This window comes from Ornithorhynchus anatinus, chromosome 5 (assembly GCF_004115215.2).
Source record: "Ornithorhynchus anatinus isolate Pmale09 chromosome 5, mOrnAna1.pri.v4, whole genome shotgun sequence".
Taxonomy (NCBI): Eukaryota; Metazoa; Chordata; class Mammalia; order Monotremata; family Ornithorhynchidae; genus Ornithorhynchus; species Ornithorhynchus anatinus.
In genome coordinates this window covers 48,241,782-48,267,525 of record NC_041732.1, presented here as the reverse complement: position 1 = coordinate 48,267,525, position 25,744 = coordinate 48,241,782, and the positions used below count along the sequence as shown (strand labels likewise).

Sequence of the window (25,744 nt, the reverse complement as noted above, 5' to 3'; positions counted from 1 at the left end):
CAATCATATTTATTGAGTGCTTACTGTGTGCAGAGCACTGTACTAAGCGCTTGGAAAGTACAACAAAGGGAGATAATCCCTGCCCACACCGAGTTTACAGTCTAGAAGGGGGGAGGCAGACATCAAAAGAAGTAAACAGGCATCAATATAAATAAATAGAATTATAGATATATACACATCAAAACAAGTAAACAGGGATCAGTATAAATAAATAGAATTATAGATATGTACATATATACACATCCTGTATCTACCCCAGTGCTGGGAAGCAGTGGGGCTGGGAAGCAGTGGGGCCTAGCAGAAAGAACACGGGCTTGGCAGAGGATCTGGGTTCTAATCCCACCCCTGCCACTTGTCTGCTGTGTGACCTTGGGGAAGTCACTTCACTTCTCTACACCTCAATCACCTCATCTGTAAAATGGGGATTAAGACTGGGGTGGATACCAGCAAATCAGGTCGGACCCAGTCCCTATCCGACAGGGGGTTCTCTGGCCCATCCAGGTCCAGCCTCTAGCAGGCTCTGCCCTCGGCGCCGCTGCCCAGGCTGAGGAGAGGCCAAGCCTCACCCAGGGTGGCCCTGTGGAGCCAAGGGTCCGGAGCAGAAGGGGAACCTCACCCACAGCCTCCCCCTCCTCCCCGCCACAGGGAAGGGGCTGTTTTTTGGAGCCTGGGGGATGAGCGGGCTCTGCGATCAGCACAGATTCAAGCTCGGGCTCAGGCAGCTGTCCCAGCCCATATAAGGCTCTGGGAGCCTCCTGAGCCCTCAGGAGCCGCTTCCCCACTCCACTCCCTGGGGTCCTGGCCTCTTCTGGGGTTGGGAAGGTCTGGAGGCCCAGCCTAGCTCCCCAATTGCCATAGAAACCAGGAAAAAGTTGAGCAGAGACTCTGAGAACAGAGTATCCCGCAGCAAGGCAGGGAGAGGGCCCTTCTAATGGGGTTTTTTGATAGGAGCAAGTGAGCGAGCGCTGGGGAAACCCATCTGCCTTTCTTCCCCCCTCCCTCTTCCCCTTCCCTGTCATTCCCCATAGAGTTATCAGGACAACTGGAGCAGAATGAGAAAAAGGATGGGGAGGGTGTATGAGAGGTGGAGCTCGTTTGCAGGGCAGGCAGCAGGTATTGGGGTGCAATAGCCCAATTGAAAAAAAAAATTTATCCCCAGATGACATCAATTCTGTGCACACGTAAATTCAGACCCACTTTTATAGTAAATATTCTGTGCGGTTTCTTTTCTTTAATGGTACTTCTGAAGCACTATGTGCCAGGCACTGTACTGAGCACTGGGATAGATTCAAGGGAAACAGGTTGAACATAGTACATGTCCCATATGGTGCTCACAGTCTTAATCCCCATTTTACTGATGAAGTAACTGAGGCACAGAGAAGCTAAGTGACTTGCCTAAGGTCACAGAGCAGACAGAGGTGGAGTCAGGATTACAACCCAGGTCCTGCGTGACCCCCTGTGGGAGAGTAGGTCACCATGATCAGCTTTGAGAAGGCTGGAGTGGAGAAGAGTCCTCTCCCTCTCTCTCCCTCCTGCTCCTTCCATCTCCTTCCTCTGCAGGCCAGAGGCTCCCAGGTCCTTCCTCAGCTGCCCTGGATCTCTCCACTACAGTGAGATTTCCCCTTCTGACCAGGCAAAGTGTTCCCTCAGATGGAAATTACCACCCCTGGGAGCTCATCCCTGGGTTCTTTCCCCGGTTTACCCCGGGGATTAGGGGTTTGAGGCTGAGTTCCTCCCCACCCCACCAAGAAAGGGGAGGCGGAAGGCTTCTGACCTACTTCAGCTGGGCACGTGCCACTATAAAAACCAAACCATGCAACCGTGAGAGGTGTGAATTATTCATCCCGGCCCCTAGAGCTGCCTGGAAGAGGGGGCTGGAGAATGCTCTTCCATAATTTAAATCCCCACATCTTTGCAGCTTGATCAACCCTGGGGTTGGAGCGGGCAGCGGGACTGGTGAGGGGACTGAGATGGGGTAGATCTTCCCTTCCACTGCCCAAACTACCGGTGAAGGAGAAATACCCTCACCCCAGGTGGCTAGGCAGGCTCATTCCTGCAGCTTGTGAGAGAGGGGAGCTGAGAAAGGGGTTAAAGACTGTGGTGGTGAGGGCCTTTGTGATTGGGAAGAATCACATGAGGAGGAGAGCTGGGAAAAGCTGTGCCCCTTGGCTCACTGAGCAATGGACTTGGGGAACTAAGAGCCTAGCCTAGTGAAATGAGCTCAGGCCTGGGAGTCACGAGACCCGGGCGCTAATCCCGGCTCAGCTATTCCCCTGCTGCGTGACCTTGGGCAAGTCACTCAACATCTCTGCACCTCGGTTTCTTCATCCGTAAAAATGGGTGATGATACCTCTTCTCCCTCCCCCTTAGACTGTACACCCCACGCAGGACACGGTCTGTATCCGATTCGCTTATAGTCTATCTACCCCAGAATTTAGCACAGTGCTCAGCACATAAAAAGTGCTTAATGTCACTATCTTCTTCCCATATCAGGTGGGTCTGAGGCCTGTGGCCTAAGCCCTGCAGGAGGAAGGAAATGAGAGGGGAGCAGACCTGAAAGGAGGATTCTGACATCCCCAGGCAGTAGGAATCCCCAGCGGCTTCCATCATGTGGGCCAGATGGCTGACCACGCGCTCTCTGGCTCTCAGAGGCCAAAATGCAGTTAACTAACTTCAGGGCTAGGATGGGCCGTTCCCAGGCAGCCCTGCCGGCATGGATATTTTTAGATCGGAGCCTGACCTAATCAGAAGCAGGCTGGAAGCCAGAACTCCTTCCCAGCCCCTAAGGGTGGTGCCTGGTCTCCGACAGCCCCATCCCAGGCGATCCTGAAGTCCCTTTCCGCTTCTCCCCAGCTCTGCCGAGTCAGCTTGGCCTGGCCAGCCCTGGCCCATGGCCTGGACCGCTCCTTGCCTGGTGAGTGAGCCTAAAGCCCTGGAACTCAGTCGTCCCTCAGCCTGGCATGGGGTGCGAACTGGGCTGCCCTCATAGCACCCCCAGACCCAGGAAGAGGCTCAGGTGGTGGCTCCCTCAGGGCCAGCATCTTATTGAGCAGCACGGCGCTCCCCAGCTGGCCAGGTAATGGCCAGGTGCCCCAGAGTCCCCAAACAGGCAAGTGTGTGGCATCCCATGGAGGTGGGAGCTGGATCGAGGTCAGGAGAGGCGATGATGACAAAGAGGGTTTGGAAGTCGACTATGCCAGCTCCTTCCGGAGGAACTGTTTCAACCTGGGCCTGGGGCCACCTCTCACCTGATCTGGGCCTGCCCCGGGGCCAGCTCCGGACCAGTGGGGCGAGACCTGAAACCTGGCTCCGGGCCAGAGCTGTGGCCCAGGCCTCCCTCTCCTCCTCCTCTAAGGGCGGGGGTGGGCAGTGTCACCCCAGCCACCCACCCTCTAAGCAGAAGAGATTTGAATCTCAAGCTGACCTGGAGGAACCTCAGCTGCCGCTGAGGGGGCGGGAGTGAGAGGAGGGGGAACAGGGAGGGGGAGAGGAGGGAAAGGAGGCAATCCTCACCCCTGCTAGTTGCATCATCAATGTGGCAGAGTTAGTTTTGAGGCAAGCAGCGGGGCATGGTGGATAAAACCCAGGCCTGGGAGTCAGAGGACCTGGATTCTAATCCCAGTTCTAACACTTGTCTGTTGTGTGACCTTGGACAAGTCACTTAACTTCTCTCTGCCTCAGTTTCCTCAACTGCAAAATAGGGATCCAATACTTGTTTTCCCTCCTTAGACTGTGAATCCTGTGTAGGAGAGTGTGTCAGACCTGATTATTCTTGTGGGCAGGGAATGTGTCTGTTTATTGCTATAGCATACTCTCCCAGGTGCTTAGTACAGTGCTTTGCACACAGTAAGCACTTAATACAATTGAATAACGTTGGTATTTGTTAAGCGCTTACTATGTGCCAAGCACTGTTTTAAGCGCTGGGGTAGATACAAGGTTGTCAGGTTGTCCCATGTGGGGCTCAGTCTTCATCCCCATTTTACAGATGAGGAACTGAGGCACAGTGAAGTGACTTGCCCAGTCACAGCTGACAGGTGGCAGAGCCGGGATTAGAACCCATAACCTGACTCCTAAGCCCGAGCTCTTTCCACTGAGCCACGTTGCTTCTCTATTGAATTGAATTGAATCTCAATTGAAGTTGCATCTGCCTCAGCACGTAGAACAGAGCTTATTGCATAGTAAATGCTTAACAAATAACATTTAAAAAAAAATTTAGGGAATCAGCATGGACTAACGGGAGTCACGAGGCCCAAGTTCTAGTCCCAGCATCATCACTGGCCTGTCGGTGATCTTGGGTAAGTCGCTTAAACTGTCAGCATCTCTATCCTCTGATTTGTAGAATGAGAATAAAAATCTGTGTACCCTACATTTTGCATTGGGTATCCTTTGCACAAGGGAGGGATTGTGTCTGATCATCAGTCAGCAACTTTTCCTGCTACTTTTTCTTTGCTCCTATCCCATTACCTTTGCCCAACGCACATACTTCACTTCTCTAACACCAACATACTCACTGGGCGTCAAACTCACCCCTCTAGCTGTCGACCCCTTGGTCACAGCCTCCTCTCTGACTGGAGTCCCCTCTCCCTTCACATCTGTCAGGCTACTACTCTCCCTCCTCACCAAATTCCTACTAAAACCAGATCTTCAGGCACTTTCCCTGACTAGTCTCATATAGTAATAATTGTGGTATTTGTTAAGCCCTCCCATACTATGAGCCAGGCACTGTACTAAGCCCTGGGGTGGATACAAGCATATTGGGTTGGACACAGTCTCTGACCCACTAGGGACTCACAGTCTCAATCCCCACTTTACAAATGTGGTAACTGAGGCACAGAAAAATAAAGTGATCTGCCCAAGATCACACAGCAGATAAGTGGCTGAGCCAGAATTAGAACCCATGATCTTCTGACTTCCAGCCCATGGTCTATAATAATGATGGTATTTGTTAAGCACTTACTATATGCCAAGCTCTGTTCTAAGCACTGGGGTAAATACAAGGTAATCAGGTTGTCCCATGTGGGGCTCACAATCTTGATCCCCATTTTACAGCTGAGAAACTGAGGCACAGAGAAGTGAAGTGACTTGCTCAAAGTCACACGGCTGACAAGTGGCGGAGCCGGGATTAGAACCCACGACCTGACTCCCAAGCCCGTGCTCTTTCCACTACGCCATGCTGCTTCTCATCTCCCCAGCTTATATTCAATGAGTCAGTGTTATTTACTGAGTGCTTAGTGTCTGTAGAGAACTGTACTAAGGGCTTGGAAGAGTACATTACAATAGAGTTAATAGCACAACTCCTGCCCACAATGAGCCTATAGTCTAGAGGAAGTGACAGACATTACTATAAATCGATATTCCTTCTGAACTGAGGGACCTGTGCTCTTTAGTCCTTACCCATTAAAGCCTTTAAGTGTAGTAGGGAAAGGAGTATGGGGAGGACGACCTATGTACACACCTTTAGTCAGTACCTTCCTCTACCTCTAATTTCAGTGTCAGTCTCCACCCTTCAATTGAGACCTCCTTTAGGGCAGAAATCACATTTAGTAATTATAGCATTTAAGCACTTACTGTGCATAGCACAACACTTGGCCCCATAGTAAGCGCTTAAATACCGTCATTATTATTATTAAGCACTAGACTGTAAGCTCATGTGGGCAGGGAGTGTGTCTATTGTTATAATGTATTTTCCCAAGTGCTTAGTACAGCGTGGCTCAGTGGAAAGAGCACAGGCTTGGGAGTCAGAGGTCATGGGTTTGAATTCCACCTCTGCCGCTTGTCAGTTGTGTGACTGTGGGCAAGTCACAACTTCTCAGTGCCTCAGTTACCTCATCTGTAAAATGGGCATTTAGATTGTGAGCCTCATGTGGGGCAACCTGATGACCCTGTATCTACCCCAGCACTTAGAACAGTGCTCTGCACATAGGAAGCGCTTAATACCAACATTGTTATTGTTGTTGTTACTTTGCACACAGTAAGTGCTCAATAAATGCAATTGAATGAACGGTAAAGAATACACAGTCGAGAATTAGTCCCTTCTTTTCAGCGGTGCTCAACTATTTTATTCTCCCAGGCACTTATTATAGTACTTCGCAGGATAAGTGCTCTAAATATTGACTACTTTGTATTTAACCCAATGCTTAGAACAAAGTACTTAATACCATAACTAAGTTTTCTTCAGCATCCTATTTTTGGATGAACCTACTGTTGAGACATGGGTTTTTCAAGAATAAGTACAGGAAAGCCCAGCATGGAGAAGCAGCGGGGCCTAGAGGCAAGAGCACGGACTTGGGAGTCAGAGGTCTTGGGTTCTAATCCCAGATCCACTATTTGTTGACTGTGTGACCTTAGACAAGTCACTTCACTTCTCCAGGCCTGTTACCTCATCTGTAAAATGGGGATTAAGACTGTGAGCCCCTTGTGGGACCTGATAACCCAGCACTTAGAACGGTTACTTGACACATAGTAAGCACTTAACAAATACCATCATCATCATTTCTGCCTCCATATTTGCATCCTTCTGAGTAGACCAAACCAGAAACGGGTTGAGGGTCAGGGATGGGGGTGGGGTGGGTATGTGTGTGCAGTGGTGGTTTGGGGGGAGGCAGTGAAGAGAGAAGAGAAACTGCTTCTGCACTCGGCCAGCCCCTCCACCCCACCAACCCCCTGCACATGCCCAGTCTCCCACCCCCGGCCCCTATCCCTGAAGACACTAGAAGGGGCCAATACCCAGAGTTTGACTGCTAGACCAACCCAGCTCCGGGAACATAAGACAATGGCCCAGACCAGGCTCTCGAGATCAGAGCCCACCCTTCCTTGTATCTAACCCCTCCATCGTGTCTTCTTGCCTCCCAGAATGTGCAGGCAGCAGTGAGAATTGCACTCTACTAACAGGAAGCCCCCAGGGACTGTGCGGGCTGCTGGGCACGAAGTGAGGGGAAGCTGCCTCCCATGCACTCCCCTCCATAGTTTTTAGGTTGGATGGGTTTCCCAGATTGAGGCCTTAGTATTGGAGGTAGCCTGGCCCAGCAGAAAGAGAGAGGGGCCAGCGGGCAGAGGATCTGGACTCCACCCCCAGGTCTGCCCTGGGTCTGCTCTGTGACTTACCCAAAGAGTAAGTCACAACCTCTCTGGGTCTCCATCTCCCTCATCTTAAAAAAAAAAAAAAAAAAAAAAAAGGAAGAGGGTATTTGCTTCCTCAAATTAGGTACTCCAAGTGGGATACTGTCTATGTCCAGTGCCTGGAGCCAAGGCTGACAAAGAACTACATTAGAAGGACGGAGACAAGGGAGGCATATACTTCCCCCAACTGGTAAGGTACTTAACCAGCTGTGCCCAGTGCAGGGGAAGATAGAGGATGATCACACTGGACTCAGTCTAAGAGACAGGAAAAGTGGGTGTCACCTTCCCTTAATAGATGAGGAAGGAAACATTCAAAAAAGTTAAGTGACTTGCCCAAGGTCACCCAGGAGGCCAGTAATAGAGTTAGGGCTAGAACCCAGGTCTCCTCACTCCCCACTCCATGCTCTTCCCATTAGGCCAAGCTCCCTCCCTCCACAGAGGAAGAGACTGGGGGTGGATAAGGGAAGGGAGATGGTAGAAGAAAGATAGCAGGGAAATGCGGCCAGTGTCACTCTCCCAACCATGTGACCTCAATAAAGAATTAAGGAATGGATGGAGCTACATTGAGACCTTGAGTAAAGGAAAGCAGTCATCCTTTTCCTGGACAGGCCACAGCCTTCTCTCCAGTTGGAGGAGAGCAGGGCTCTTTCTGCTTCAGTGACAGGCAGGAAGCACGCTTCCAGGCAGGGGCTGGTTTCAGTTCAGAAGACAGGGCCCAAAGTTGAGTTGTAACATGTGGGGAAAGAGAGGGGGGGCAAAAAAGCCACAGCCATTTGGGATTTTTTTTTGCATTTATATATTATCCAGTTTCACATTCATAGGATCAGCAATTATAATACCAACTTATTCTCCAAAGTCTTTTAATACAAGCGACAGCCACAGCTGTAGGAAATAGTTAAAGCACTTCAATATCAAGCAATAATATGATCACAAAACAAAAATGGAATTGCACAACTTTTTCCCAACGCCCAACAAAATGCTCATCACTGAACAGAAACTTTTTTCTCCTCCTTCAAGCCTCAAACTAAACACTTAATTTATCTTGACAGGATTACCATTTCTCTTTAATAATTAATTGCACACACACACACACACACACGAAATCCTTTATGATGCATAAATATTTCCTTATTACACATGGTACAAAAATACTTGCACTTTTGTTTGGAAGTTCAGGAAGGATGGCGGCGATTTGGCAGGATGGTATTCTCACCGATTGGGAGGAGGAAAGAAGAAGCAGCGGTCTAGAGATTTTTCTTACGACCATGGGCTGGAGAGGACCTGTTTAAGGAGGAAAGTGGAATAACCCTGATTTGAACAGAGAGGAAAGAAACCCAGTGCATTATACTTGAAGGTTTTCTTCATTTTTCTGCCCATCCTGAGGGAAAGAGTGAGGAAGAGAAGGAGTGTAGGTGACCATCTGCATGTTCCAAAGCCACATCTTCACAGAAGCCAGATGAAAACATGGAAGGTGTTGGGGGAGGAAACCTTGATCGATCCATAAGGAGGCCAAGACCTGTTGCTATGATTACACCAACGCTAGAACAAACAAACCTACACTTACACATATACAAGTTTAAGTGTCTTAATTCATGCCAGAAAACATGCAAAAAAACCAAATGTCTCATTTCCTCCAAGCAGAGCTGCAGAAATAACAGGACCGGGAAGCCAGGGAGCCACGGCTCAGGCCCCAGGTAGGCCTCTGCTGGGTCCGAACCCTAGGCCTCGGCCGACTCGGCTTCGGATTAGGAGAGGCTGCCGAAGTGGGGCGAGGGGGAGAGAAGATGGCAAGAGAAGACCAAAAATGTTGGAAGCAGTCCACTGAGTTGGGTTTATAATTCACAGTCTTTAGGGGGTCAAGGGGGGGGGGGGGAATAGAGCACACAGACACACAACAGCCAGCTCCTCACGGGAGCAGCATGAGGTTACGGCAGCACTGAGCACAGACTTTGGTGCCCGGTCAAACCCAAAGATTCCCCCAAGTCAACGCGACAGCTTCTTCCCAGGCACAGAGATCCACGGAGGAGAGACTGACGTGGGGACTCGAGCCGGATGGGGAAACCTGAGAGAGAAGAAGAGCATTCATGGTACAGGGAATCAGTGGGCCAACTGGTCCATCGGGGGTTGTGTGCGAGAGTGAGCTGGCTTTAGCAGGGTTGGTAGGCCCAGAAGCGAGTCCCTGGTGCCGCCGGATCACCGCCCCCCTTGCCCAACCCCAGGGTGCTGCAGAAGCGGAAGGGATGGCAGAGGAAGCGGAGGGGAGAGATAAGCTGCCAGGCTGAGGGGAAAGAGCAGGTGGGCGAGGGGGATCTCTCCAGTGCTTAGAGTCAGTCCTGACCCCTCACTCAGGCCCACACTTACTGCAGAGTTAACAGAACTGGCGGGACTTCCAGCCTTGCTGGGTGGCTTCAGACTGAGGGTACCAGCGCATCTGCAAGAGAATTCAGAGGCCTGTGTCCTGGGGGAGGCCCTTCCCTCCCCTCAGTCCCACAATACTTGGGTGTCTATTCTCATATTCTACTATTTCCCCTATTTTAATGTCTCCTTCCTCCTGTAGACTGTAAGCTCCTTGTGGGCAGGGATCAAGTCTACCAACCCTGCTGCATCACTCTCCTAAGCACCAAGTAGAGAGCTCTGCACACATCACACTGATTGATGGGTTGACCGTAACCTGGGCAAAGCCATGGTCTACATGTCCGGTCACATGGTGCCAAAATCCTGGCCCTGGCCAGGAGAGCCCTAACTCCGGCGGGCCCCTGGGTGGAGTTTGAACAAGATGATCCAGGCCAGCCACGGGGCAGGAGTTGTCTGGGTAGCGAGAGCCTGCAGTGCCTGCAGAGATGCTTTGGCCAGTTAATAAAGGGGCACGAGTCAGGCCTGGCGGGAGAGGCCATACTGGTAAAGCCAACGGTTGTGGCAGTGCGGAGTGAGAGGGAAGGAGGTACCTTGCTCAGGATCAGTCTGGGCTAGGCCTTCTGTGGAAGGAAATATTATGGAAGGGGGAAAAAATATATAAATCACTATTTACTGAGTGTTTGCTGTGCACAGAGCAGTGAATGAAGTGCTTAGGAGACTACAACAGAGTTAGTAGACATACCTGCAAGGCGATTACAGTCTAAAGGGGGAAGAGGTCTCTTACCCTTTCCTCTGCTCCTCACAGACGTCTCTAGGATCAAGTTAGAGTTGCATGAGTCACATATAAGCTAGCCCTTGCCCCTGGGTGGGGGGAGGGTGTGTGTGTGCACGCGCATGAATGTGTTGGGGGAGGGGAGGTCTGAGCCATGTGAGAACGATGGTGGATGTGACTTCCTAGAGCACAGCACTGGAGACATCCCATCTAGCAGGAGCCTTTCCTAGAGTCTCAGAGTCCTGACCCTCCAGTCCAAGGGTGTTTCCTTTAGTCGCAGCAATAGTATTTAATAATCATAGCTGTGATACTGAAGTGCTTACTACGGGCCAGGCTCTGTACTAAGTGCTAGGGCAGATCCAAGTTAATCAGGCTGGACACAGTCCCTATCCCACACAGTGCTCACACTCTTCATCCCCATTTTACTGATGAGGAAACTGAAGCACAGAAGTTAAGCATCTTGCCCCAAGGTCATTCAGCAGACAAATGACAGAGTCACTTAGAACAGGTCCTCTGACTCCCAGGCCTATGCTATTTCCACTAGGCCACACTGCTTACTGGGCACCTGCATTCAGGCAGCATTGTTCTAAGCACTTGGGAGGCCATTAGAAAACAGACTCCCGCTGGGAGTTCAGGGTTCAACCTGGACTGGCCCCTCTCCTCCCCTCAGCTCCTCCTAAGTGGGGATGGGGGGGGGGGGGTCAGTGGCAGTTGTTGGAGGTTCAAAGCCACTATCAGGCAATGTGATAGCCCCCGAGCTCTGCTCATTGCCAGATGGGGACCCACAGCCTAGGCACTGGGAGCTTGAAGGCCTGACCCCCCCCAAAGGGCAAAGTTTCCTCACCTAGGCATAATAATAATAATAAAAATTAGTGTGGTATTTGTTATGCGCTTACTTTATGCAGGCACCATACTTAGTGCTGGGAGAGATACAAGCAAATCAGGTTGGACACAGTCCCTGTCCCTCATGGGGCTCACAGTTTCAATCCCCTTTTTACAGATGAGGGAACTGAGGCACAGAGAAGTGAAATGACTTGCCCAAAGTCACACAGGAGATAAGTGGCAGAACCCATGACCTTTTGATTCCCAGGCCTGTGCTCTATCCACTACACCATGCTGCTTCCCTGGGCATGAGCTCATTATCCACCCACCCCCCATCACTTGCATCACCTCCCCTGGCTTTCCAACATTTGTCTAGCTCCTCCCTGAACCCCAAAGTGGGAAGCTTTGTCAGTTCCCACCCTGCCCTCTCCACCCACTCCACTGTCCTGCTTACATCTGGAATCTGTTTCTTCCCATCCTGCTCCGCAGCTGAATGGGGAGAGAGGAAACTCCCCATTTGCTGGGCTGCAAGATGCTCTTTAACCCCGGAGTGCTGCCTCAGCTGGGAACACCGGATTCCAGAGCCTGTTTCACAAGAACCCGATTGGGGCAGTGGTGTTGGGGGCTGGCGGGGTGGGGGGTGGGGAACCCAGCTGGTGCTTCTGCCACTAGCCAGGAGATCACACTGGAGGCTCAGCCAATGCCTCATATTTCAACCCCAAAGCCAGGGCTGCTGCTAGGTGGCCTGCTCGCCCTGGGCAAGCCAATTTGTATGGTCCAGGTCCCAGCTGGGCCATAACAGCAGATTTACATATTGCTGCAGTAGTTCTGGTCCTTCATTCATTCAATTGTATTTATTGAGCACTGACTGTGTACAAAGCACTGTACTAAATGCTTGGGAGAGTACAATCTAACAATAGACATATTCCCTGTCCACAACAAGCTCACAGTCTTGAGAGCTTAACCTGGTCCCCTGGGCCTTGGCTCTGGCCATCCCACAACGGCTTCCTCACTGACCGGCCAAGGAACCGTGCCATCGTCAGAGCAGGGAGGGAAAGGAAGCAGAGAAGTAGGGTCAGCCTCTCGGGGCTAGGCTCAGCTCCCGGGGCTGTTCCTCTTGCGGCTTGGGTCACGGCTCTCCACCCTCAGTGACTCCTTCAGTCTCTAGGACTGGATCTGAAGCCTGGGCTCAGCCAGGCATTAAACAACCACTTCCGGGGCTGCTCTGAGGAGCAGAGGGCCCTGCTACCTGAAACCACCTGGGCCGTGGACTCTAGGAGGAAATGGCTGTTGTGGATCCAGGGCCCAGGTAGGGTAGCTTAGCAGATACAGCATGGGCCTGGGAGTAAGAAGGACCCGGGTTCTAATCCTGGCTTCACCACGTGTCTTCAGTGTGACCTTGGGCAAGTTACTTCACTTCTTTGTGCCTCAGTTCTCTCATCTCTAAAATGGGGATTAAGACTGTGAGCCCCATATGGGACAGGGACTGTGTCCAACCTTATTAACTTGTATCTCCCCCAATACTTAGAACAGTGCTTGGCACATAGTAAGCACTTAACAAATACCATCAACAACTACCTTCTCTCTTCTACCACTCCAGAGTGACTTAGTGAGGGAAGGAGAAGTCATTGACTCTCTTTTTTCCTCTCTCCCTCAAATGTCTTCTCCACATCCCTAACTCTAACTCTTGTGCAGGGCCTGTCGCAGAAGCAGCACTTACAGGACAAAAATCCCAGTTACAGACAATCTTGGGACTTGATCATTCCAGCCAGGAAAGGAAGGGGGTTGGGGAGAGGCTTGGATCTCCTGCAGAAAGACTACCTCTGCCCCCCACCCTCAACTACCCATGTACACTTGGGGTTCAGAGAAAAGCCAGGTCAGCTCAGGCTGAAAAAGAGCTGCAAACCAGGCAGGGAGGAAGACAGGCAGGTAGGGACAGAGATGCTGGCAAATCCTGGTCCAGCAGGGACTGGAGATTTAATTTGGAAGGGTGAAATATTCTAGTGGGGACAAATATAAAGCTGGCCACTCCTCTCTTTCCAGCAGTGGGAAAAGCCCACTATATTCCCCTTCCCATGCAGTGTTAGGCTACACTCACAGCACATATGTCCTCATCCCTCTACTTTACCCCTTCCCCTGTTTTTAACACCCACCTTCCTCACTAGAACAGGGATCATTGCTACCAACTCTGTATTATACTCTCCCAAGGTTCATGTAGCACTCTTCACAAAATAAATCTCAGTACCACTCATGAGTAGTAAACACTCAAATACAATTGATTCTTCATCCCCACTCCTCCTCCCCGCACTGGGAGGAACTGTCCTCCCCGACCTCTAGCTTACCCCATGCTTCCCCTCAGGGGGATTCTTGCTCCTATATAGTGAGCAAGAACCCAGAAAGCCTGGTGACTGCCAGACTTGGTCAGGGTTAAGGTAGTAGGGGGAGGAAAGGGGAAGAGGGAGAAGTAGGATTGAGTGATCATTTTTTCCACATCCAGGCTCTCAGGTCACCTCCCTGGACTCCAATCTTTGGAAACCCTTCTCCATGTCCCATCCACACCTCACTTCTCAGAATCATTCTCCCAAGGCCCCAGATCCCAATCCCGACCTCCTGGTCCGGAGTCCCACCCTTGGGCAAAGGACAGCCAAGAAACAGCACCCAGGAAGACCAGATTCCAAGACCCACATGACTTCATGGGTCAGGGTGGCACATGGTGCAAAATGTCACACAAATGCCAATTTTATTATTAATAATAGTAATAATAATTGTGATATTTGTTAAGCATTTTCTATGTGCCAGGCACTGTTCTAAGTGCTGGGGTGTATACAAGCAAATTGGGCAGGACACATTTCCTGTCCCACATAGGGCTCATAGTCTTAATCCCCACTTTCACATTGAGGGAACTGAGGCACAGAGAAGTTAAGTAACTTGCCCAATATCACACAGCAGGCAAATTACATTTCAAGGGTTGCCTGCCTTCACAACTACTCAGCCCCTGCTTTTTCCTACATTCACACCCATCCAGTCTGTTTACTCCTAATCACTGGCCTCTTCACTCTCAAGGCCCCAAGGATAATTCAACCATCTCCTCAGAGTTCTCCAGCCACCGTCCATGTCCACAAGAGGTGGAAGTCCGTATCAGGTCCTGGATGGGCGCAGACAGGGTAACTCAAAACCAGGCTGGCTGGCAGAAGACTCCATTTACGGCCACCCCCTGCGGAAGGCCCTGGCCAGAAGGGACTGGAGAGTGGTTCCAGTGGACTGTGAGCTGGGCAGACACCAGCTCTTGCTCTCCCAAGGGCTCTGGTCAGTGCTTTGCACTTCATAAATACTATTGATGGATTAGATTGAGGAGCCTCCACTCAGGAGCAGCTGTGAGAATGGGAGGAGGAGGGAGTTCTCACCTCCAAGGCTGCAAGAGACAGCGTGGGTCAGGGCTCCAAGAAAAATGGATGGCTTATTGCAGAGACAAGGCCATTAACCCAAGGGGCACTAGCAGTAACGTGCTCTTAGCAACAGGAGTTCTAGTCTGTGGCTTTTCAGGGTTTTATGGGAGTCTACTACCCTGACTGGATGACAGACACCCCTCTGCCGGCTCCGAGTCCTGCCCCAGTAGCTGCTGAGTTCAGGAGGAGACACCATGTTGAGAGAACAAAAGTCCACAGCATCTCTGGGCCCCGAGAGCAGTAGGAAGAGGGATGACTGAGGGGCTCAGGACCAAGCAAGTAAGTGTCAGGGGCATGTGGTCACCCATCAAGAATGGTGGGGGGGCCGGGGGCTGGGGCAGAAAAGGATAGGGAAGGCCTAGTTACTACTTTGTCCTATGGGCCTGCGGGGGCTCAGCAAAGCCAGGAGAGTCAAGTAATGTTTAACTTCACAGAGCTTTTATTGGTAATGTATTTGCTCCCCGGGTTGGAATACCATAGAGGACACGGTCAGTTGGCATGCTAGGGAGGGAAAACTCCATGCCCGGGACACCAAAACTCTGAATCAGCTTCCAAGGAGGAAAGCAGAGGACTAGCATAGGTGCCCGCTTCTCTGCAACCCGACCAAAAACATAATGGGACCCACAGGCCTCAAACTTGTGCCAGAGGGCATTCATTTTATCTCCCCACCCCCATCCCACCCCAGTGACTAATTACTGGATCAGGAAGAGCTCAGGCACTGGAAAGGAAAAGGTCTTAGATGACCAGTGTAGAGTTCTCGGAGGATTTGGTCTCCACCCTGGCCTCAAATACCAGTTGACATTTCCACACACAGACTGCCCATCTCCAGGTCCGCAAAGCTGACTTCACGCTATTGCTTGGAGAGCAGGTCCCAGGGCAGCCCCGGGCTCTGCTCAATCTATAAATTTTTTTATATTCTCCCACTCTCCCAGACTCATTGGGAAAGGGGGTTGTTGGCTTCCTTCTTGCTCCCCAGTGCTGCTTTTGCACTATTCCACTCCCCCCCGCTTTCCCTTCCTTTGAAGTTCATATCATCTGCCTCTACCACCTATTCTGGATACTAGTCACGGTCATCTACCACCTCCAAACTTCACCTCCAACTTTTTGAACAATTTAGTCCCTTTCTCTCATTCCTTACTCCTTCTCCATCCCTACATTAATCTTTGGGGCGTTCAAATAACCCCTGTGGAGGCTCCCAATGAACCTTCCACTGCTGGCTTTCTATCACTCAACTCCACTGACATCTTTGCTCCAATCCCCCTTGCTCACTCATCAACTTGGACACACACTCGAGCTCATCATCTCTAGTCACTGTACAAACTCTATCTTAACCGACTCAAATCCCTCTCTCCGACCACAACCTCTTCTCCTGCCTTCTCATACCCTCTCCCTGAAAATCTGACCTGTTCTCCCCTGAGAGACCTCCAATCTTTAGACCCCATGTAATTCTAAAGTCATCATGCCCCATTTAGTCTCCATACCCCAGCATTCTTTTCTTGATGACCAAATTGAGACCCTCAACACCATCCTCTCTACTCAACTCAACTCACACGCTCCCCTATCTCTTTGCTGATCTCATACTACTAAATATGCAGTCCTGGATCACCTCCACGTTCCACAAAATTCACTCCTGTGCATGAGGCATAGAGCACTGCTGACCGAAATCCAGATATCAGGACAACCTCTCCAACTTCAAGTTCATCTTTGCCTGCTTTAACTCTGCCTGGCAACATTATTTGTCCATCCTTATTGACTCCCAAGCCCATTGCCAGTTGTTTCAGACGTTTAATTCCCTCCTCAAACCCTCTGCCCACCAACCATCTCTTACCCCAGTGACCTAGCCACCAATTCATTGAAAAGATTGAAACCATCAGGTGTAACCTCCCTAAACTCTCCCCTGTTCCTTTCCAGTCCCTTCTTCAACTTTCCCATAATAATAATAATAATAATAATAATAATGGTATTTGTCAAGTCCTTACTATGTGCCAAGCACTGTTCTAAGCGCTGGGGTAGAGACAATGTAATCAGGCTGTCCCAGGTGGGGCTCACAGTCTTAATCACCAATTCAGATGAAGTAACTGAGGCACAGAAAAGTTAAGTGACTTGCCCAAAGTCACATAGCTGACAAGTGGCAGAGCTGGTATTAGAACCCACAACCTCTGACTCTCAAGCCCAGGCTCTTTTCACTAAGCCACACTGCTTCTCTAAGCATCTTTCACAGCAGTATCTCAAGAAGAGATCCTTTGCTCCCTCTCAAAATCCACCCCCTCCAACCTGTACCTCCAACTCCATCCCTTTGCACCTTATCAAAACACTTGCCCCCTCCCTTCTTCCCTGACTGCTATCCTCCATCTTTCACTCTCCAATGACTTCTTCCACACTGCTTTGTCAGGCTCATATCTCCCCATCCAAAAAACAAAAAAAACAAAACCCCAAAATAACACAAAAACAAAAAAAGCCTCGCTTGACTTACAGCTCATGCCCCATCTCCCTCCTACCATTCTTCTCCAAACTCCTAGATCAAGTCGTCTACACCTGCTATATCCAGTTCCGCTCCTCCAAATCTCTCCTTGACACCTTCCAATCTGGCTTCCACCCCATCACTACACAGAAACTGCCCTCTCACAAGGTCATCAATTATCTCCTTGCCAAATCCAATGGCCTCTATTCCATCCTAATCCTCTAACTCCTCAGATGCCTTCAACACTGTGGACCACCCCCTTTCCTGGAAACATTATCCAACCTTGGCTTCGTTGACATTATCCTCTCCTGGTCCTCCTCCTGCCTCTCTAGTCACTGATTCTCAGTCTCTTTTGTGGGCTCCTTCTCTGCTTCCCACCTCCTTACTGTGGGAGTCTCTCAAGGTTCAGTTGCGAGTCCCCTTCTATTCTCCATCTACACCCATTCCCTTGGGGAACTCATTTGTTCCTTCGCTTCTATTATGCTGATGATTCCTAAATCTACACTCCAAGATCGATCTCTTCTCTGCAGTCTCGCATTTCCCCTAGCTTTCAGAACATCTCTACTTGGATGTCCTGCTAACACTTCAAAACTTAATATCCTCCCACCAAAACCCTGTCCTCCCCACTGACTTTCCTGTCACTGTAGACAGCACCATCTTCCATGTCACACACACCCTAACCCTGACATTATCCTCAACTAACATCTCATTCAACCCAAATATTCAATCTGTCACAAAATCCTGTTGGTTTAACCTTCACAGCACAGCTAAAGTCTGTCCCTTCCTCTCCATCCAGTCTAGCGCGGGAGAACGTAAGGAGAATTAGGGTATGTAAGGTATATAGATACTTGTTACCAGTGGCACTTAAGTAGTTATGTGACATGGAAGTGCCCAAGTGGCAGCAGGGTACTGAGGTTGTTTATATTAATGTCTTTCTCCCCATCTTAGACTCTAAGTTCCTTGTGAACAGGGAATGTGTCTACCAACTCTGTTGCATTGTACTCTCCCAAGTGACGGACAGTAGAAATTGGTTGGGGAAGGGCCTCTCGGAGGAAACGGGATTTCAGAAGGGCATTTTATAGTCTAACAGGCCCAGAGGAATGAGGTTGAGGGCCTAGCTCCAGTAACCCCAGATCTCCTATCGCACAGGGGGTGTTGCTCCAGAATCCACACTAAGGAAAGTTTGTGCTGCATAATTCGTCAAGTCAGGCAGACCCTCCGCCTGAGTCCCTAACAACATTCTAGCCAAGGTGCTAGAGCTGAGCTGGAGGCTCCCTTAGCCGACACAGATTGGCTCTCCCAGTCATCCCTGGCACAGGCACGGACGTGACCCACAGCCTCAGCCCAGGTGCATGGGGGTCCTGCTGGGGTTTGAGCCCAAGGTTGCCCACTGTCCCTCCCACCAGCGAGGGCCCAAAGAGGCTCACCTGAGCATGTAAAGCAGCGGCGGCGGCGGCAGCAGCTGGGTAAGTGAACGCAGCATGAGGGATGGCGGGGGTCAGTTCTGTGGTGTACAGTGGATAGGGGGCCCAGGCCTCCGGAGATGCAGGTATCAAAGCTGTTCCGGCCAGGTCATCTAGCCAAAGAGAGCCCAGTCACAGTCCAGCAGGGATCCAGAACACCAACAATTGGTAGTGAGGGTGGGGGGGAGAGGTGTGTGTGTGTGGTGGTGGTGGTGTGGGGGGAAGAGAAAGAGGGGGAGGTATGTGGAAAGAAGAGAATTCAAGGACAACCCACCCCACTCCACCCACAGAGTTGTGGTATTTGTTACGCACTTACGATGTGCCAGGCACCGTTCTAACCTGGGTTAGACACAGGTTAAAGGAGAGCTCAGCTCTCCGACTTGTCTGCTCTTCTCACACCACAGAAGAGAAGAGAGTTCAGGCAGGTAAGGGAGGCAGTGTAGCCTAGTGGAAAGAGTACAGCTTTTTTTCTCCACGGCATTTGTGAAGCGCTTACTATATGCCAGGCACACGTACTAAGCACTGGGGTAAATACGAGCTTATCAGTTTGGATGCAGTCCATTTACCATAGGAGGCTCACAGTCTTAATTCCCAATTTGCAGATGAAGTAACCGAGGCACAGAAAAGTTAAGTGACTTGCCCAAGGTCACCCAGCAGGCACATGGCAGAGGCAGGTTTAGAGCTCAGATCCTTCTCACTCCCAGGACTGTGCTGTATCTCCTAGGCCACATTGCTTCCCTTGAAGTCAAAAGACCAAGGTTCTAATCAGCCGCACAGCACTCACGTACATATCTGTAATTATTTATAATGTCTGTCTCCCCCTCTAGACTGTAAGCTCATCATGGTCCGGGAACATATGTGGCATACTGTGCTTCTCCCAAGCGCTTAGTACAGTGCTTTGCACACAGTAAGCGCTCAATAAATACGATTGAATGAGTAAATAATCCCAGCTCTGCCATGGGCCTGTGTGACCTTGGGCCTCAGTTTTCTCCTCTGTAAATATGGAAATAAGATCCCTGTTCTCCCTGCCTTAGATTGGGAACCTTATGTGGGACAAGGAACGTCTGATCTGTTGCCCTTGTATCTTCCCCAGAACATAATCAAACAACCTTAGCACCTACTAAACCCTTTACCCCCTATTAGCAACTGAACTCAGAGGGATTATTTACATTCACGAGCTCAGGCCCACAGTGACACAGGGAAGAGGCCACTGGTAAGTCTGGTGGAGGCAGGAAGCTGGGGTTGGCCTGGAGGTCGATACATTTCCCGCCTGCAGATAACTCAGAGCAGCCCTCAACCTAGGGTAACTGACCACCTGAGAGGTGCCCAGAGCCAGCTGGGTTAGTCAGCCGGGGGGCTCGGGCCTCCCGGGAGCAGGGAGGATGAATCACCATCCCTGGGGTCCTCCAACTGAGCGAGCTCGAGCCTGCCAGGGCTGGGTCGAGGGGTCTGGGCAGAACTCACAGGGGTCCCGTGCGATGAAATGTGCTCCCAGGGCGGGGTGGATGCTGGTGGGATTTGGTGTCGCCATTAGCTTGCTCTTGGCCATCTTGGTGTTGGCTTTGGCAAACTCTAGCCTCAAGGTCTGTGGGTTTTCTGGGTCAAAGCGTATACCCTACAGGAAAGAGGAAAGAAGAGAAGAAACTCACTGCAGAGGGCCTGGCCCCACAGGCCCCCTAAGAGGACACAGGAAGTGCTCGATAAATATGATCGACTGATGATCTAAGGGGCCCGCCTAGTTCCCCCCGCCCCAAAGATCCGGCCTTTGCTCCATCTCAAGCTGGAACAGGAGGCCAACCCCATGCCACTGGACAATTCCTGGAATCCTTCGGGCCAGAGGGGACGAGACAGCTGAACGTGCTGGTTTTTTTTTGGTATTTGTTTAGCGCTTACTCTCTGCCAGGCATTAAGTCCTGGAGTAGATACAAGCTAATCAGGTTGGACAGAGTCCCTGCCCCACATAGGGCTCGCAATCGTAATCCCCATTTTACAGAGGAGTGACCTGAGGCCTAGAGAAGGAAAGTGACTTGCCAAGGTCACACAGCAGACAAGTGGCAGAGCCGGGATTAGAACCCAGGTCCTCTGATTCCCAAGCCCATGCTCTTTCCATTAGGCCACACTGCTTCTCCATAGCCAGGTCTATCTGGAGCCAGCCACAGGTCTATCCATCTGGACAGCACCAGGACTGAGGACGGGGTTAGGGAGAGAAGAAGGAGAAAGGAGACAGAAAGGAGAAAGCACTTTGTTTACTCACATTCAGCGCATTCTTGGCTGCTTCTGCCCCTGCCCGGTTGTCAAAGGTAACGAAACCAACTGGCTGGAGAGAAGAGAACACATCTGTTTTCCCAGCCATCCCTCCCTAAACCCCACTGGGCCTTGTGGGACCAGACCCAGCACTGATGGAAGCCACCACGTTTGCCAGTACCAGAAGACAGAGTAATTTATTACACACTTACTCTCTGCCCAACACTGTGCTAAACCCTTGGATAATACCAGGCAGCTCTATCACAGTGTCTCTGTCCCCCACGGGACTCACAGGCTAAGAGGTTTTACAGATAGGAAACTCAGGCCCAGGGAGGTTAAGCAACTTGCTCAAGAACACACAGTAGGCCATTAGCTCAACTGGGATCAAAACCTCAGTCTCCTGACTCCCAGATTAGTCCTTCCACTTTGCCGAAGCTGAGCTTCTGGCTACATCCATGCCTCCCTTGGCTCGGGCGGGGACTCCCCAGAGGAGCTGGAGGTTGGTTCCTGTTGCTGCCTGAGCTGTGGGGCAGCGGTGCTCATTTGGCTTCAGAGCTGTACCTACTCAGGAGCCAGGGCAAGGCGGGGACAAGAGAATGGGACACTCACATGTCCACAAGAAGCTGGTGAAACTCCAAAGGTTGCTCAGTCAGGAGACAGTGTGGCAGAGCCAGGGGGTGGGGAGGCAGAGGAGGAGGTGATGGCAGGAGGGAGCTAGTGTGCATATGCGTGTTCGTACACACACTAAATCTCCTGCCTTTCACCCCAGGGGTTCACCCGGCTGCTTAAGTCTGGGCCAAAGTCCGAAGCATTGAGCCGGGAGACCCCCAATTCCCCTCAACCCACCTGCCCTCTATCCCCCCCCCCGCTAGAGCCTGGTTCTGGCCCAGTTGCCTCAGAGCAGGGGCACCATGGCGGAGAAGTGTTACCTGCTTTGACGTGAGCTTGATCAGTGAACCTTCATACCCCTGCAGAAAGAAAGAGAGTAATCAGGGCCCAGCCCCTGGGAGGCGGGGAGACGAGGGGTTGATGAAAGGGGAAGCTCAGCTCTTCTTGTGAACGGAGGCCCATGACAGGGCCAAATAGAATCTAATCTAATTGCAGGTCCCAGTGTCCACCCCTTTCCTCTGTGCCCTGTCCAACAGCCACAGGGCCGAATGGCCGGTAGGAAGCCCTACTCACCCGATCCCCTCCGAAGGAGACTGGGCAGACTTTTTGGGTTGTGTTGGGAAGAGCAGTTCTCTTTCTTCCCTCCTTCTCCCAGCTCCACCCCAACCCTCATCTCCACCACGGCACACTCTCCTACCCATGTAGGCCAGGTGACTACTTCCACCTGGCCTGCTCCCTTGTTTTATCTCCTCCCCACAAACCCTGGTCCAGGAAATTGAGACTCTTGGGGAGGGAAAAGGGAAGAGCCACCCTGAACAGTCTGCTCCTTCAGGGGTAGCTCTGGAGAGTCCGATACCCGGGCAGACATCTTCAGAAACATCAGGAAGCCTTTCATTTGTTTATTTAATGACATCTGTTAAGCGCTTACACTGTGCCAGGCACTGTTCAAAGCACTGGAGTAGCTTCTGGCCAGAGTACTGCTCCCAAACCCCATTCTCACCACTCATGCCACCCACCTTTCACTAGACAGGCTTTTCCTCCTCAGCCCTAGGCTGCTTCCACTCTCCAACCCTCCCCACCGAGCACTCTACTAAGCGCTGGGAAAGATATAGGATAATCAGGTTGGACACAGTCCGTTCCCCATGGCACTCAGTCGTAAATCTCATTTTACAGATGAGGTAACAGGCACAGAGAAGTTAAGTGACTCGCCCAAGGTCTTGCAACAGGCAAGTGGAAGAACCAGGATTAGAACCCAGGTCCTGACTCCCAGACCTGTGCTCTCTCCACTAGGCCACACTGCTTCTCACCCTAGTACTGTCCCACAACCATGAGCTGTGCCACCCTGGACTGGACCCATGGTCCACCCAGCCTGGGACTCTGCCTATAAGCTCCTTGTGGGCGAGAAATGTATCTACCAACTCTATTAAACTATACTCTCCCAAGCATTTAGTATGGTGCTGTGTACACAGTAAGTACTCAATACCATTGATTGGGCAGAGGAGGCTCAGGGGATGGGGGACAGAATAAAGGCCACTCTCCTGGCCTTTATCATCATATGAGGGACAGGACGACATCCCTCATATTTTCCTCTAGACTAAGCTCGTTGTGGGCAGGGAATGTGTCTACCAACTCTGTTACATTGTTCTCTCCCAAGCTCTTCACAGTAAGAAGCAACATGGCTTAGTGGATAGAGCATGGGCCTCGGAGTCAGAAGGACCTGGGTTCTAATCCTGGCTCCGCCACGTCTGCGTGACCTTAGGCAAGTCATTTCACTTCTCTAGGCCTCAGTTACCTCATCTGTAAAACGGGGATAAGAGTGTGCGCCCCATGTGGGACAGGGACTGTGTCCTACCTGATTAACTTGTATCTATCCCACCGCTTGGAACAGTGTTTGGCACATAGTAAGCTCTTAACAAGTACCATAACTATTATTATTATTAAGCATTCAGTAAATGATGGATTGATTTCCTTCCAAGTAAGCCTCTGTGAACCTATTTGTTCAGAAAACACACTAGCCCCCCCCCCCCCCCCCCTCCCGAGCCTATTCTTTCACCCTCGCCACCCCCTCCCTCCCGATGGAGGAGGCAGGTCCTGGTCTCACCTTGAACGGTCGGAAGAGCAGGTAGAGTTCCCTGGGCTTGATGTCCATGGGGAGGCCACTGACAAACAGGGTGCGGACCTGCAGGGGACAGAATGGTCCGGAGGGTGAAGGGTCTGCAGCGGCCAGCCCGGGGTCAGAGCATGAACACAGCCCTGAAAGCCTTGTACGAACCAGTACAGAGGACGGGGCTGAGATCCACTCCTGCCTTTGGGTGGCACCTCCCCAAATATATTCTCTGTTTAGCTGAAGTTCCCACAGATAATAAGGTTTATTCCATTTCTGAGTTGATTACCCTATACGGTGCTTGACATATAGTAAGCACTTAAATATCACAATTATTTAGAAGGGACCCAGTCTTCAGGAGACTGGCAGACTTCAGTTAAGCTCCCTCTAGACAGAAGGCTTGCCATCCACACACCCCACCAAAGAATGACTGTATCCTCCATGTCAAGGTCAATATCCCAGCTGGGGTTCCCTTGTTCTAGGGAGGCTCCAGTGGGCTGAGTAGTCTGAGTACCTCTCATCTTCACCCAGTGTAGAAATCCCAGGCCTATCGCCTAAGCCTGGGTCCTGATGGGCCTTTGTTTCCTCGCAGCTGGTTCCAAAAGTGGCTGGGTTGTTAATTTTCTGACACCTCAACTCCTGCTGGACCCTGTTTTTCCTGGCTCCAGCCCTGTTCCCAGGACTTTGGATTGGCCAGCTTGATAATGGGCAATATCTGTGTGTGTGTGTGTGTGTGTGTGTGTATGTAGTGTATGACTGTGTGCATGTGAACATACATGCACTTGAGTGAAGCAAACTGTGTGCTCTCTCTCCCCCGACCCTTTCCCCAACAGCCTATAACCATTATCACTGCCCAGACTAAGGTTCCTTCCCCAGGCACCAGAGCTCCTGCTAACTGAAGACTCCACGGCTTTTAGTCTCGATGCCATTCTTCCCCTTCCAAGCCCCACAGAACCCTCTGCAGCCTGGCACCCAAAACCCAAGCCCCATAAGTCCTTTCTGTTGGAGGACTGCCCAGCCAGGCCCATCCTGGCCCAGCCCATTTACTGCTCATCTGATGTCGGGTTTGGCTTCTCTGACCTGGGCCCACTGTCCCAGATTTGTGTCCCCCAGGTTTCACAATGTCCATCCAGATACTGGTACAGATTATCTGAACCAGGCAGATGGCATCTCCTGACTACATTCTAACCATGACTTTATTGAACATAGGATTTTTCCACAGGTGTGACTAAATAATGGGGGACTATCTCCCACCCTAACCATGTCTACTCTGGGCAGCAGAGGAACAGGCCCTCAGGTTGTTTTTTTTTTTTTTTTAAGGGGGCAACTAGGGCCCTGAGGTGGCTACTTGGGGAGAAAGGAAGCGGCATGGTCCAGGGGACTAGCATGGGGCTAAACCAAGGGACCAAGGGTCTAGTCCCAGCCCTGCCGCTGGCCTGCTATTTGATCTTGAGTAAGCCACTTTATCCCTCTGGGCCTCAGTTTTCTGATCTATACAATGGATATATGAAATCTACTCTCTACTTCTTGGACTGCAAACCCTGGTTGACCTAGAGACTAGGTCTGATTTGATTTTTATTTCTGCTACAAATTAAACAGAAACCCCTTTGTCAACAGCTTTAAGGTACTCAATCAGCTCTCCCCCTCCTCGTTCATCTACTACAACCCAGCTCACATAATTAACTCTAACCCCAAACTATTCACTGTATCTCCATCTCAACCCACCACTGAACCTTACCTACATCCTCCCACTGGCTTGGAACTCCCTCCCCCTTCTCTCTGATGGACCATCCTGCCTCCCCACCACCAACGTCCTCATTATCTCCACTGCCTCCCTCTTGATGACCTATGAACTGGGATATGTACCCTTTAAACCCTTGATATCCACCCACACAGCACTTATGGACATAATCACATTTATTGAGTGCTTACTATGTACAGAACACTATACTAAGCATTTGGAAGAATATAAGGTAGGTATGTTCCCTGCCCACAAGGAGCTTGTCTAGAGGGTGAAACATTCATTCATTCATCACATAAGGAATAGAAGGTGGGGAGAGTGGTGGTTTGTTGGATATGAAGTTATAGGGAGTATCCTTATTCTCTCCCATTTCCCCTATTTGTAATTTATTTTATTGTCTGTCTCCCTCTCTAGATTATAAGCACCTTGGTCAGGGTTTTTGTCTTCCAACTACTCAGTATTGTTCTCTCCCAAGAGCTTACTACTAAGCTCAGGTGAAAACAGCATGGTCTAGTGGAAAGAGCATAGGCCTGCCTGGGAGACAGAAGGACCTGGGTTCTAATCCTGACTCTACTTGTCTTCTGTGTGACCTTGGGCAAGTCATTTCA

The 25,744-nt window shown here is 50.8% G+C and overlaps 1 protein-coding gene across 1 annotated transcript in view; it reads right to left on the bottom strand.

The window, feature by feature from the left end:
- Positions 1-7,891: 7,891 nt before the first annotated feature.
- RBPMS2 (RNA binding protein, mRNA processing factor 2) overlaps positions 7,892-25,744 on the bottom strand; it is a 55,823-nt gene continuing 37,970 nt past the window's right edge. The window contains exons 2-8 of the mRNA XM_039912209.1: positions 23,393-23,470; positions 21,612-21,650; positions 20,693-20,755; positions 19,903-20,053; positions 18,403-18,551; positions 9,481-9,550; positions 7,892-9,181 (exon numbers count right to left, since the gene is read on the bottom strand). Coding sequence (XP_039768143.1) covers positions 9,488-9,550; positions 18,403-18,551; positions 19,903-20,053; positions 20,693-20,755; positions 21,612-21,650; positions 23,393-23,470 — 543 coding nt within the window. The 3' untranslated portion in view covers positions 7,892-9,181; positions 9,481-9,487. The remainder of the gene's footprint in view (positions 9,182-9,480; positions 9,551-18,402; positions 18,552-19,902; positions 20,054-20,692; positions 20,756-21,611; positions 21,651-23,392; positions 23,471-25,744) is intronic.